The following is a 15,762-nucleotide window of genomic DNA, read 5'->3' on the forward strand; positions in this document are numbered from 1 at the left end:
TAAGGTAGAACTGCCACTAAGTGGTTGCCAATAAGGGGTACCGGGGTTCGGTATCTCATCATATAGGGCCGTTCTTATTTTAGGATGCGTGTGTCAGATGCATGTATAGTCAAAAGTATATACAATGTACGCCACACCGTAGGGTTAACTCAGAGACAGAATCGCGTGTTAGCTGTTCAATTTGATTGATGCTCTCCTAAAGGATCAGACGTACATGGGTATTATATACTTATAAACATACATGTAGATGCATACCTGTTAGTCCCCTGCCACCTGACGATATGCTGGTTTTTTTAGAATAGGAGACAAGATAATACTTTCCCTCAGGTATATTCCGCACAGCTCCTAGCTATAAACATATACATAAAAAGGTTTCCTTTGCGTGTCTAAGGACAACGTGCCCGGGAGATACAGTGACCCCGTCCGGCCGTCGTAGAGGGCCTGTGGTCCGGTAGGAGCGAGCACATGTCGCCTGTCCAATCGATTCCTTAACACCATACATCACAGCCTCAGTAGCAGCAGCAGTAGATGGTCGTACAGTGGCGGGAAAGGAGGGGTTAGAGGCTAGTCGCAGGACAGGTAGTTAAGTATCAGGAAACTAATGGGAAGTCGCTTCAGCCGACTTACCGGTCCCGGACAGTTTTTATAGTCAGTTTGATTGTCAGGAAGATTCCCAAGGGAAACATTTCCATTATCACACGTGTTCATAAGGACATGATTGTAAAATAACTGATTTTCTTGGAATATGCAAATGCTTAGTTTGATTCCAATATATTTGAACAAACAATACAATGAAGTGCCGAGAGAGTTGTGAAACGCTATCGCTGGAATCGGCTTTTCTAAGGAGCTAGGCGACGAAACGTAAACAGTGTGTGCCGCAAATTGTCGAATTCCCTCTCATTCTCAGATCAAAGTAAACAGTGCTTTTTTCAACAAACGTTGAATTGATTAAGTAGAACTAATGCACCCAACAGTCGCTTTTTTTGTTTATTTCGTAATTATTCCTTAGGAGGTGGATTTTTATGTTTTATAAGTCTTATAGAAAGTTTTGGATGTTTGCCGTAAATATGTAACAAATCAATGTCATTGAGCGACGCGGAGTTTAGCTTTACCGCTCGGAGAATTAGTTTGAGATAGTATGGAAGAAGCCGGTTGGGTCTGGGTTACGTAGTTTTGTGTATCGCCGTGGTGTGAGGGGAACCATGGACTGGACAACGTCTAACCACGTGGTGGTCTACAACAGCCCTGTCGTAAACGTCACGTACAACATGGCGGACAACGTGACGTTTTGGCTTGATATCCTAGAGACGTTCCGACAGAGTGAGTTACTCACCGTTCGGGACACTTCTACAATCGTCCTCCTTTGTCTTTATATTCCTGTCTTCCTTACTGCGGTCATAGGAAACATCGCCGTCCTCCTTGTTATCATTCCTAACAGGCGCATGTGGAGCGTTACAAACAACTTCCTGTTGAACCTGGCCATCGCCGACCTTCTGGGTGAGTGTCTACTACATTTATATTTACTGGATGAGTGTCTACTACATTTATATTTACTGGGCGAGTGTCCACTACATTTATATTTACTGGGTGAGTGTCTACTACACCTATATTTACTGGGTGAGTGTCTATTACATTTATATGTACTGGGTGAGTGTACTACATTTATATTTACTGGGTGAGTGTCTACTACATTTATATTTACTGTCAGACTGATTCAGTGACCTTCAGATTTACTGTCATTACGATCCAATGACCTTGATATTTACTGTCAGACCGATCCAATTACCTTGATACTTACTGTCAGACCGATCAAATGACAATGATATTTACTGTCAGACTGGTTCAGTGACCTTGAGATTTACTGTCATTACGATCCAATGACCTTGATATTTACCGTCAGACCGATCCAATTACCTTGATACTTACTGTTAGACCGATCCAGTGACCTTGATATTTACTGTCAGATTGATCTAGTAACCTTGATATTTACTGTCATACCGATCAAATAACATTGGTATTTACTGTCAGACTGATCCAGTGACCTTGATATTTACTGTCAGACTGATCCAGTGACCTTGAGATTTACTTTCAGACCGATCCAGTGACCTTGATAATACTGTCAGGCCGACCGAGTGATCTATTTAGATACTGGTGGCTGATCATGGTCCAGTGGTTAGGTATCTTGCCCTTCAAATTGACGGCTAGGTTGGGATAAGCATGAGAGTTTCCGTTGCAATAGTGTTTCTTGATTATCACTAAGCTCCTCGAAACCTATTACCTGCATGTTTCTGTTGTCCCCAGGGGTAGGCAATTGTAGCCCGTGATCAGAGTACATGTGTGGTCCTCTGGGGTAAAATGTTGTAGCCCGTTATCAGAATACATGTATGGTCCCCTGGGATAGGACCTTGTAGCCCGTTATCAGAATACATGTGTGGTCCCCAGGGGTAAAATATTGTAGCCCGTTATCAGAATACATGTGTGGTTCCCCGGGATAGGATCTTGTAGCCCGTTATCAGAATACATGTGTGGTCCCCCGGGATAGGACCTTGTAGCCCGTTATCAGAATACAGGTGTGGTCCCCTGGGATAGGACCTTGTAGCCCGTTATCAGAATACATGTGTGGTCCTCTGGGAGTAAGACATTATAGTCCTTTATGAGAATACAATTGAGGTCCCATTGAGTAGGACTCTTTGGAACTAGTTACCAGAATACATGTGTTGTCTCTCGGGATAGGACTTTGAAGCCAATTATCAGAATACATATGTGGTTCCCCATGGTAATACAATTGTTTCTTACATTTCTTTGTTACATCATTGTAGATATTAGATAACATAGATTGTCATCCATTCTCATTGGGTGGATCAGGTCGATGATCTGTGACAATAACGCCTGTTACTTTTTTTTAAGGTACGGTATGTTAATATTTTAATAGAACGCCACTCCAATTGTGACGTCACAATGCTTCCCTCCTTTCTTACATTTCATCATGTTTAATAATGAAAATACAATAAATTATTTTAGTTTCGGTAAATATCTGGTTCATGAATAGGAAAAGGGATATTGAACTCGACTTCGTATCGCTCAATATCTCTTTCGCAGGTTCATATCTATCAGTTGTAAACTTTTGCTCAAGTGCGTAAGCGTTAGCTGTTGTTTTACCTTGTAATTCTATGCGCACCTCAACAAAAGTTTATCATTGAAAACTGTAGGTGTTATTGCAATATTATTGTGTTTCCCCGTAATTCGAATGAAGACTTCAAAAAAAGTATATCATTGGAAATTGTAGGAGACGTATCTAATGCAATGTTGTCCGGTATATTCGAATGTTCGCAAGTAACACTAGCTTTCGTCTGAGAATGAATCCTTAAAAAGACCGGGTACAACATCGTGTCCTATGAAAAAATGTTAACGCGAGTCAGATAGAGAAAGATGAATTTCAACCCGAGGGTAAGCATTTGAAGTTTGGCACTAGGGTTTGCCGAGAGCTTAACTTAAAAACCCTTATCCCGAGGGTGGAGATTTCTGTTTGCATTACACAGGAGTAATTTACTATTTTCTTTATCTCTCACACATAAAATCACTTATCCCGAGGGTGGAGATTTGTGTCTGCATTACGCAGGAGTATTTTCTTTTTCTATCTCTCACATTTTTCTAATGTAAAACTATGTCGTCCATCATCAATATACAGGGGTTACGCTCACTTTCACTCTCTGCACCCCTGGAATATGTCATAGCAAAATTGAAGGCTCGGTGCGGCCACCTTGTTGATGAGACAAGAAGACTTAATGATGAACAGTATTATCGCGCCATTATCAAGAAAGCATGAAATCTGTGATAGAATCGACGGCGCTACCATGATCACACCGTATGACGTGATAGCGCGATGTTCATTATAGTTAGAGGGAGATAATCAACCATCCTTTGTTGGCTCCCTATGTTACAGTATTATTACATGCATGTATGTCATTAGTCTCGGTCAACCAGACGTTTGATCACCTTGTGCATTGCTTGCGTATACAACAAGAGTCTGGTTGACCGAGACTAGTTTGTCATCGATGTGGTCATCACCACCTCTTGTATTGGAGTTATACAATTTCAGGATCCCTCGATTCACGCTCAGTCACCAGTATAAGTGTTATTCAGATAAAATGCATACACAAACAAAACAGCTGATATATACAATATCTAGGCAATGTGGAAACTAAGATGGCCCCATCCTTGAGGAAAACAGCACAGCTAAATATTTGTCGCCAAAAAAAACTAAGGAGTGTTTTCATGGCTTACAACTTGTATATATAGATATATGAAGGAACACTGTGAATTATCTTAATAGGAATAATATCTATAGAACTAGTATCCCCCTGTTCAAAAAGAGTTATCGCCCGTTAATCAGCGTCATATTACTTGTACTCGGTAGTGACGCGGACCTTAAACCACTCAAACAAACGAGCAAAATNGGGGGGATGCACAGAGCAAATATTTCCGCAAAAACAATCCCCCTACAATTATTTGCTCTTGACTTCTGATATGATGGAGCATTATTTCTATCAACTATATCGGTATTTTCCATATTGGAATAGGTGATTAAGCATGCGCGGAACTTTTGGAATTTCCTAGTTTTAGTGTATACAGTATAATCAATACATACTAATAGCAATTACGGAAACATTCAGATATATTTGCCGCCAGATGCTGATAAAATCCCAGTCGCTGAAACCATCATCTGATAATTCAAGAGTCAAAATTCCGGTGTTAAAGGCATGTCGGTTACACGTTTGTTGTTTTAATAACTTATCGAGACGACGTGGCCTCCAAACACGGCGTCACAATAAATCATATATATATTGTGAAATTCTGCCAACAAACCTAAGGAAAAAAACGACAACGCTTACGTTATTTTCAATTACATGAGGCCTGTTATCGCGTATGACTAGTATGGTCCGGTATTTCGGTTCGTCTGTTAGATTATACTTGGAGGCACAATAACGTACTAAACAGCCCATTATGTTAGTTGCGTGCAGTATACGTGTAAGATAGCCTGCTTCATGTAACGCCACAGTTCCGTAGTTGTCAATATTGATCTTCTGCGCCGCTCAACAAAAAGCAATCGTCTTTCGTTTCAAATGCTTTCAACAATATATCAAAATTTTAAAGGATTTTATTACACAAGAAATATTCAGAATTTTATTTTCCCATTTTATATCATAATTTCTTTCTCATAGTTTGTAACTCGGATATAGAAATTGATTATTTTTTGGAAAGCTTAAAAAAAGTTTGTAAGATAGGGCGGTTCGTGGCGACCTAATATCGTACAAAGTATAATCATATTTTAAATAGACGGCCGCCAACACCTAATTGACAAGTTGATGAATGTGCTTGCAGAATCCCAGATCCAAGATTGGACCGAAATTTTGCAGCCTACGGCTTTCTTTTCAATCTATTTGAGACGCGATTTGTAAATTGTTAGTAATTTCAAGAGTTAAGTTGGAGGAAATAATCTTACTGCATTATGTCAAATGCATAGCAGCGAAAACAAACTCTTGTGACAAAACGTACCTCTTGACGTCACAACTCTCACGACGACACAAAATACTAATGACAACAAAAACCTCGTGACGACATATATCTCATGATGCTATAAAGTACAATCTTTGTAGTTTGTTTAGCTTTATTTTATAAATAGAAAAAGTTTGCAGCCTGCGAAAAACTTTTTATCAGATGCGAACGTGACGAGTGTTACTATCCAGTATCAGTACTGTTGGTCCTACATCACGGTCTTTGTTCTGTTACACGTGATGTCCAGGTCAATGCACAATGCATAGTATCGACCATGTTAATACACACATGTCAAGGTCATGACCTTATAGCTTATGGCAATGTCAATATCTCGACTTTATATCTTATGTCAATGTCAAGGTCATGACTTTGTATCTTTTGTCAATGTCAAAGTCATGACCGTATATCTTATGTCAATGTCAAGGTCTTGACTTTATATCGTATGTCAATGTCAAGGTCATGAGTTTGTATCGTATGTCAATGTCAAGGTCATGAATTTGTATCTTATGTCAATTTCAAGGTCATGAATTTGTATCTTATGTCAATGTCAAGGTCATGAATTTGTATCGTATGTCAATGTCAAGGTCATGAATGTGTATCGTATGTAAATGTCTTGAATGTGTTAATACACGTACATGTATCTATTGTCAATGTCACAACTTGTACCTATAATAAACAATGTCGTCTCATGACTGGAAAATGTATTATAAATTGTCAAGGTCACGACTGTGTTGATAACTTATACCAGGACCATGTCTATTATCTACTTACAAGATCAATTAACAATGTCATGGTCATGACCCAATAAATTTGTGATGTCGAGGTCAATATTCAATGTCAAAGTCACGACTCTATAAATATCTGATATAGATGTCAATATTATGAGTGAGATGAAACCCGTAAGGGCGGATTCATGTAGGCGCGAAACCCGTCATCCATCCATCCATCCGTCAATATATCTAATGTCAAGGTCTTGACCCAAATCTAATTTCAATGTCACGAATCTGTACATCTATAACGTCATTGTCAAGAATCTGTGAATCTAAAACGTAAATGTCACGATTCAGATTATATATAACGTCAGGTTTTCAAATCTGTAAATATATATCGTCAATGTCACGGTTCTGTGAATCTATAACGTCAATTTCGCAAGTCTGTGAATCTATAACGTCAATGTAAAGAATATGTGAATCTATAATTTCAATGTCACGAATCTGTTAATCTAAAACTTCATTGTCACGAATCTGTGAATCTATAACGTCATTGTCACGAATCTGTAAATATAAAACGTCAATGTCACGATTCAGATTATCTATAATTTCAATGTCACGAATCTGTAAATCTTTAACATCAATACCACTTATCTGTTAATCTATGACGTCATTGTCACGAATCTGTAAATCTAATAATCAATGTCATGATTCTGTAATCTATACATTTTGTAACGTCAGTGTAACGAGTCTGTGAATCTGTTATATACAGTTTCTGATTTTTAAATATCTAAGGTCAAGGACATCCCTATAAATGCCGGACCTTGAGTTTGACCCCGTCTATGGAAGGCAGCATCACTGTTACTATTTTACGTCACACGGCCTCCTTAACCCATCCGTAGTTCGAAGGTAACAACATATTGACGTAAATCCTTGAACGTGCGGCTGTTTAATCGTTCCACAATCTAATGATCTTTGAAAGTTATTAATGAGAAGGACTAAAATGGTTTCATGAATACAAGGATATTTCTTTGAAAGCACAATAAATACAACGTTACACCCTGCACGCATTGTTTCATTGACTTAAACATTTTGATTTGTTTTATTCCAAACTATAGTGACAGGCCACAAGGAGGATGGCGTCGAGTGATTTTTAGTATAATTGGTTTGTTTTCAATGACGGAATCCTAATTACAACCACTGTTTCCTCTGGGGAAATATATAGCCAGGATACGTGTGATCTTTCCTGTAATGCAGCCGTGGTTTCAAAATGTTTTGGAAGGCTTCAAGACACTTATCATAACCACCACTTTCACTTTGTGTACCAGCATGCTTTTTATTTTCGTTTCTTGGTTCATTTTCTCCATATAAAATGACAAAACACTGTGCGAATCTATGCAAACCCGTCAATGCTAATGGTTCAAACTTTGACAAGCATTTCTTCCATTATAATCTGGACTAAAGAACACGGGGAAGAAGCTACCACACGTATAAAGAAATAGTCTGTTGTCTTTCTGAAGGCAGTGTTGTCTAAAGATACTTTGTTTTGTCTGTCTTCTGTCGGAATGCAGTGTTACTTTGAGCAAGATACATTACTCCGCTTGTTCCAGTCTACTCAGCTGTAAATGAGTACGTGGGCAGTGATAGAATTGTAGAATGCTAGCCGTGAGTGCCGAAATGACAGCACCAGCTGTATGCTCCTCAGGGAGTTGAGAAAGATATTGGCTGGTTGCAAAGGCCCTATAACCACGGATAATAATTTGTGCACCGCTTTGAGATGACCTACGGACTAGGTTGTGATAAAACGGTATATAAGAACCTCGAATTATTATTATTATTTGTCACCAAATGCTAGTTAGGGCATTTCGCCATCATATTGTTTTAATTCTTCTTCTTTTACACACAATTTTGAGCCAACTTTGAGGCAGAACAGACGTCCAATTTCTTAAAACAAGAATATATAAGAACCTGGAATTATTATTATTTTTTGTTACAAAATGCTAGTTAGGGCATTTCATTATCAGTTGAAATGACCTATTGTTTAAATTCTTCTTCTTTTACAAACAATTCTGTCCCAACTTAAAGGCAGAAAAGACGTCATTTTTTTTTAAACCAGAAAATTTCGAAAACGGTTTCCGTTTTTCCCCAGGAAATGTTTTTTTTGTCAAATTTCAAGTTTCGGCTTTTGATAGGGGTCAACTTTCGAATGTACTATTCAAAGGTAAAATCTTTTAAAACACATCTTCTTAAGTTCTACATTGTCCAGAGTCTTGATGTTATATCTGCAACATGCTCATGTGATCGACTATCTACTTACTGAAAAATTATTGATCTTGATCAACTTTCACGGTCACAAGGGCCAGACATATCACAATATTTAAACAACCTCTCCCAAATAAGGACGATGTCGTAGGTACACGATGTTTGGCAGGGAGCATTCATGAATAAAGGGATTTAACGTAATTTCATTGAATGACCTTGAAATACATGAATTTGAATAGTGACAGCAAAAATCCATCTTCATTTTTGTTTTTTATAATTTTGGCATTGTGTATCAGTATTTACAGTACTTTGACTTATATCAAATGAAACAAAAAGCATACTTTCAGGACTATGGTTTTTATCATCCTTTCTTCCTAAAGGTTTAAGACCTTGAGATACAAGATACAAGAAATTTTATTTATAGTCGTATATATGAAAACAGCAACATTAGCTCTGAACAGCTATTATAACGACAAAATGTATGAAAAAATATCACAGCAAGTTAACAAAACACATGTAAAACTACTATAGCTAAGTATGAGATAAGTTCATTAAACATAAAAGTACATAGATAAGAGCAATGTAATGAGGTTAAACATTTTTTGTGATTAAAGATCACATAGTCCTAACGGTAAAAAGCCCGTCAAATTGTGGATGCAAACCGGATAGAAATCTTCCTGTGCAATAGACTGTAAACAAACAATATAAAGGCTTCCTTTATTGGGATTGAAAGGTCTGGCACAAACAAAGCAATACTATATCAATTCAATTCAACGGCTCTCCGTTAACTTTGAGGTAGAATAGACGTTTATGCTCTGATGAACACCAGACATACTCTTCAGTTCATTGTGTGATGAATGCGTCAGAAAACAGATCAAGGATTTTGGCATCTGTGGTATAAAATAAGTTGAAAACACATGTATCGACACAATTTATAACTGTTCTAAATGCTTTCCATTCCAATCTTTCAAAAGTCCTATATTTTCTCAATTGGCAGCGACAGTATCGAGAAAAGAATAACCTTTGTTTGAAACCAGATGTTTGATACATATTGCAACCATAAACCTTTAAAACGTATGTAAAACATAGTTATTAAATAAAGTAGAAATATCTCACACAGAAAGTAGCATCATGAATTTCTAGACAACTGGTTTTGCCCGCGATATCTAGTATGATGTTTATACACATTATTGGAAATTAACACCTTTTAAGCTGAAATAAGCATGGAACTATCCAAATGCTAAGGTCGGTTAATGCCTATTTGACCCTGGGCTTGAAGTCCCAGTTAACATAGGTACTTTAGATTAATACATTGTAGCAAAACAAAACTAACAAATCAGCATCGATGTAATTTCGTATTTGAGTAGTAAATATCTGTGGAATGACATTGATTGAAAAAATCAATACCTACTTCACACCGTCCCGAGTGTTTTATCAGATTCCGAAATTGTTTACGGTGGGCCGGCAAGTTAGACGATTCTCTGTGATATTATCTATGCATAACTTTGATCATAAACACTGTCATCAAAATGGAATAGTATTGGATCAATTTTTCGTCCGTATACATTCAATGTCGTCTATCAACATTAACCGTGAGTGTTAGACACTCACTTATCAGTCAGATATCATCTTGTCTGTAGCAAAAGTGTGAAAGGAGGAAAACAAAATAACAACATTAGCTCGGCGTTCAGTTTCAGTTTCATGATGTAAACGTATAGCGGGGACTGTCTGGGTAAAAGTTTTAATCCTGAAGTCCATTCCGACGTCGTAGACTTAGCGAAGGGCAGCGTTGTCTCTGGTCAACATTGATTTCTTATCGACTCCAGGCCGTTTTAGGTTTTTATGTGTGATTGCGATGCTTGCAAGGAAATGACGTTTCCCTGATACATGTATATAGAGAAAATTAATAACTTCTAAGTCCTACTGTATCGATGGTATCAAAAGTCGAAAGTTCACAGTCGCGAGAAGTTTACACTGGCGAGATCACTAAGCGGGAAATAAAAAATAAAAAGTGTATTCTTTTACGATTATTAATACTGGTTAGATAATCTGATTGGAAATTAAAATGGAACTTTATATTGGCGAAACCACATGACGAGGGGAAAAAACCGAAAGGTTACTCTGACGAGACTATTTGGCGTGAACATTCAACCTGCAGTTTACACTGAGGAGATGACTTGGCTAGACATTTAAACTGGAGGATGACACTGACTAGACCATTAAACTAAAGGGTTACACTGAATAGACCATTAAACTAATGGATTACACTGGCGAGACCATTAAACTGAAGTGAAGGGTTACACTGACTAGACCTTTAAACTGAAGAGTTTCACTGACTATACCTTTAAACTGAAGGGTTACATTGACTTGACCTTTAAACTGAAGGGTTTCACTGACTAAACCTTTAAAATCAATGGTTACATTGACTTGACCTTTAAACTGAAGGGTTACACTGACTAAACCATCAAACTGAAAGATTACACTGGCTGGACCTTTAAACTGAAGGGTTACACTGACTAGATCTTTAAACCGAAGGGTTACACTGACTTGACCTTTAAATTGAAGGGTTTCACTGACTAGACCTTTAAACTGAAGGGTTACACTGACTTGACCTTTAAACTGAAGGGTTACACTGGCCAGATCTTTAAACTGAAGGATTACACTGACTGGACCTTTAAACTGATGGGTTACGCTGACTGGACCTTTAAACTGAAGGGTTACACTGACTTGATCTTTAGACTGAAGGGTTACACTGGCGAGACCATTAAACTGAAGTGAAGGATTACACTGGCTAGACCTTTAAACTGAAGGTATACACTGACTAGACCTTTAAACTGAAGGGTTACACTGACTAGACCTTTAAACTGAAGGGTTACACTGACTAGACCTTTAAACTGAAGGGTTACACTGACTAGACCTTTAAACTGAAGGGTTACACTGACTAGACCTTTAAACTGAAGGGTTACACTGACTTGACCTTTGAATTTAAGGGTTACACTGACTGGATCTTTAATTTGAAGGGTTACACTGACTAAACCATCAAACTGAAAGGTTACACTAGCGAGAGTGATTAGCGGCATCGTCAAACCAAAATTGTGCATTGTCGTGATAAATTGATAAGACCAGCATATCAGAAAATTATATATATATCAATTATATATATATCAATAAAATATGATATTATATAAATATTATTTAATATGATACATGTATCAGATATAAATTATCTATAACCAAATGAAATGATATCCTATGTTATCATTCGAATATCATTGGATTATTACTGAGTCAATACATACTGATGACGACGGATTTCGATATGATTATGTAACAGTTTCTGGAGAGTTTGGAGAAAGCAACGTTTTCCAGTAAATTTTTAAAGCGTTTTTGACGTATTTTAACTAACATCATGATATCCAATCGATACTTTCGAGAAGGAAATTCTCGAATGTCGATAAAAAATCGTCTTTATTGGATTACAATACAGAAAGATTTTTTTTTATTTGTTTGCTAAGCGTGCAAAGCCGCCGTGAGTGAGGAGTAGGATCGCGGTACAACTGTGTCAGTATGACGAGGAGATCATGACCGCACGCGGTTTTCGCTAATATTTTTATCAATAATCTTTTTTCGTTCCGCGTGTAAGAGGTATGTACGTTCGGCTATACGATCACAGCTGCCACATGGCGCTGTACTTTAACGCATCAAAGTAATCATCATAGGTCTTTTGTAAACAACCGGAAATAACAACGTTTGCACAGAAAATACTTCCCAATAATCGTTTCTAGTGATGTATGTACTTTTACAAATAAAAACTGCTTTGGGTAAGGAATGCGCGACTAGACCCACATTAATGTACAGAAGATGTACGTATATCGAGCTGTACAGATATTCTAAGGCGAAACTAATTTTGTGGAGGTGTATCGAGGTACGTCATGCTGAGCGCTAACATTTCTGTAGGAAGGGTTTTGTTTCAATTTAATTGTTTTAGTTGTTGAGGGGATGTGTTGTTCCGGAATATGTGTTGTGGGGATGTTTAATTGTAAATGTCATATACTAAAACATAACGGTCCTACTGGTACTAAACACTTGTTTCCTTTCTGTATGATTTTGGTTTTATTTGTTCAGCTTTTGAAGGACCTTCAGGGCCCGTATACATAAAACCGTGCTCATGCTTAAGCATGGATTTTTTGCTAAAGCCTTATTTCTTGTTTTGGTTATAAATCGATAAAAACAAATTATTTTGTCAATGATTTTGATTTTTTTTGAAGAGAGTTAAAGCGAAAACTGTTTTCAATGTATACGTTTGACTATTTGATCGTTTAACACGGCATGAGCACAAAAACTATGCTTGAGCCATGAGAACGGTTTCATGAATACGGGCCCTAGTCTTTTAAACGTTGAAACGTTGGTGCCTACGGTCACGTTTACTGGTGTTGACTCGTCACGCACTATTGGTGACCATTGATGTCACATGTATATTGGTGTTGACCTGATGCTGACCAGTCACGCACTATTGGCGACCATTGATGTCACGTGTATATTGATGTTGACCTGATGCTGACCGGTCACACACTATTGGTGACCATTGATGTCACATGTATATTGATGTTGACCTGATGTTGACCAGTCACGCACTATTGGCGACCATTGATGTCCCGTGTATATTGATGTTGACCTGATGTTGACCGCGTACTATTGGCGACCATTGATGTCACGTGTATATTTCTGTTGACCAGCTGTTGACCGGTCACGCACTATTCGCGACCATTGATGTCACATGTATATTGATGTTGACCAGATGTTGACCGGTCACACACTATTGGTGACCATTGATGTCACATGTATATTGGTGTTGACCTGATGCTGACCGGTCACACACTATTGGCGACCATTGATATGTCACGTGTATATTTATATTGACCAGATAATGACCGGTCACGCACTATTAGCGACCATTGATGTCACATGTATATTGGTGTTGACCTGATGCTGACCGGTCACACACCATTGGTGACCATTGATGTCACGTGTATATTGATGTTGACCTGATGTTGACCAGTCATGCACTATTGGCGACCATTGATGTCACGTCTATATTTATGTTGACCAGATGCTGACCGGTCACGCACTATTGGCGACCATTGATGTCACGTGTATATTGATGTTGACCAGATGTTGACCGGTCACGCACTATTAGTGATCATTGATGTCACGTGTATATTGATGTTGACCAGATGCTGACCGATCACGCACTATTGGTGACCATAGATGTCACGTGAATATTGATGTTGACTTGATGTAGACCGGTCACACAATATTGGCGATCATTGATGTCACGTGTATATTGATGTTGCCCGTTCACGCACTATTGGTGACAATTGATGTCACGTGTATATTGATTTTGATCTGATGTTAACCAGTCACGCACTATTTCAGACAATTGATGTCACGTGTATGTTGATATTGACCAGAAGTTGACCGATCACGCACCATTGGCGACCATTAATGTCATGTCAAATTGATGTTGACCTGATGGTGATCGGTCACGCACTATTGGCGACCATTGATGCCACGTGTATATTGATATTGACTAGATGTTGCCCGGTCACGCACTATTAGTTATCATTGATGTCACGTGTATATTGATGTTAACCTGAAGTTGACCGGTCACGCACTATTAGTGGTCATTGATGTCACGTGTATATTGATGTTGACTTGATGTTGACCTGATGTTGACCAGTCACGCACTATTGGTGGCCATTGATGTCACGTGTGCATTGATGTTGACCTGATGTTGACCGGTCAGGCACTATTGGTGGTCATTGATGTCACGTGTATATTGATGTTGACTTGATGTTGACCTGATGTTGACCGGTCACGTACTATTGGTGACCATTGATGTCACGTGTGCATTGATGTTGACCTGATTTTGACCGGTCAGGCACTATTGGCGACCCGGCCCGCTTTACCAGTTTGGTTATTTTACTTCCAGCTGTTTAAAGCATAAGACTTTAGCGCTTTAATATGCCATCAAAATCGCCAAAAATGCCTTTTGAAACCTTTTCCATGTATGTATCTATGAATCTAGATAGGTGTCACTTGTGTTGAACTTCAAATATAAACCCTATTACTCAAAGGCTTAGTTATAACATATATTATATTATTATTTAGTTGTGTTGCCTTTGATGATGCTCTGCTTATTATATTAAGAACTGTTACAGTTTGTAAATGTTCATGTTTTACAATGCTGTTTCTGCGGAGAGATGATAATGTTAGTTTAATGATTGTTTACTGAACCAAGTTTCGCTCTCGCCCTAATGTGGCTATTTGTGTCTATCACACTAGTGTTAGTCTACACTGAAGCCTTAACGTCGACATTTATTTTCTCGTTTCGTTGGAGTCGTATGACGTGTAATTGTGCTAACAGTATTATGTTAACTGTGACGTTGATGGATATATATTCCTGTAGGTATTGTTATTTAATCGCTGATATGTCCTGTGTAAGAACGTGCAGACATGCCATGAGTTGGCATTGTCGCGTGCGCACGTTATTGTGTGATCGATGTTGGTTTGGTGCCCTGTCTTTATGAGAACAGCTTAACGCGCGATAATTAACAGTCATTCTTACAACACCCCCATGTATCGTTACTGAATTAAATCCTTTAATATTGCCAAATCGTCCAATATTCTGCCAATTCTAGTCTATGGATTTTAACCAAACGATGTCGCCACGGAGCTGATATATATAATTTGTTATATGGCACAACTTAATAAGAATCTACTTTTATTGTTCGAAAGTTCAAAACAACCTCCCGTCGCCCAGCCCATAATATCATTCCCTCACTCAGCCGTTTAAGTTCATATCTACCTTTCCTCGCCGAGCCCTTTAAGTTTATATCAACCTATCCTCGCCTAGCCCTTTAAGTTTATATCTACCTTCACTCGCTGAGCCCTTTAAGTTTATATCTACCTATCCTCGCTGAGCCCTTTAAGTTTAAATCTACCTTCCCTCGCCGAACCCTTTAAGTTTATATTTACCTATCCTCGCCGAGCCCTTTAAGTTTATATCTACCTAACCTCGCCTGGCCCTTGAAGTTTATATCTACCTTCCCTCGCTGAGCCCTTTAAGTTTATATCTACCTTCCCTCGCCTAGCCCTTTAAGTTTATATCTATCTATCCTCGCCGAGCCCTTTAAGTTTATATCTACCTAACCTCGCCTGGCCCTTTAAGTGT

At 38.3% G+C, this 15,762-nt stretch overlaps 1 protein-coding gene across 1 annotated transcript in view; it reads left to right on the forward strand.

The window, feature by feature from the left end:
* Positions 1-1,202: 1,202 nt before the first annotated feature.
* Positions 1,203-15,762, forward strand: part of LOC110457130 (gastrin/cholecystokinin type B receptor-like) — a 52,574-nt gene continuing 38,014 nt past the window's right edge. The window contains exon 1 of the mRNA XM_021508241.1: positions 1,203-1,497. Coding sequence (XP_021363916.1) covers positions 1,203-1,497 — 295 coding nt within the window. The remainder of the gene's footprint in view (positions 1,498-15,762) is intronic.

The sequence above is a fragment of the Mizuhopecten yessoensis genome, unplaced genomic scaffold (assembly GCF_002113885.1).
Source record: "Mizuhopecten yessoensis strain PY_sf001 unplaced genomic scaffold, ASM211388v2 scaffold9025, whole genome shotgun sequence".
In the NCBI taxonomy this organism is placed as follows: Eukaryota; Metazoa; Mollusca; class Bivalvia; order Pectinida; family Pectinidae; genus Mizuhopecten; species Mizuhopecten yessoensis.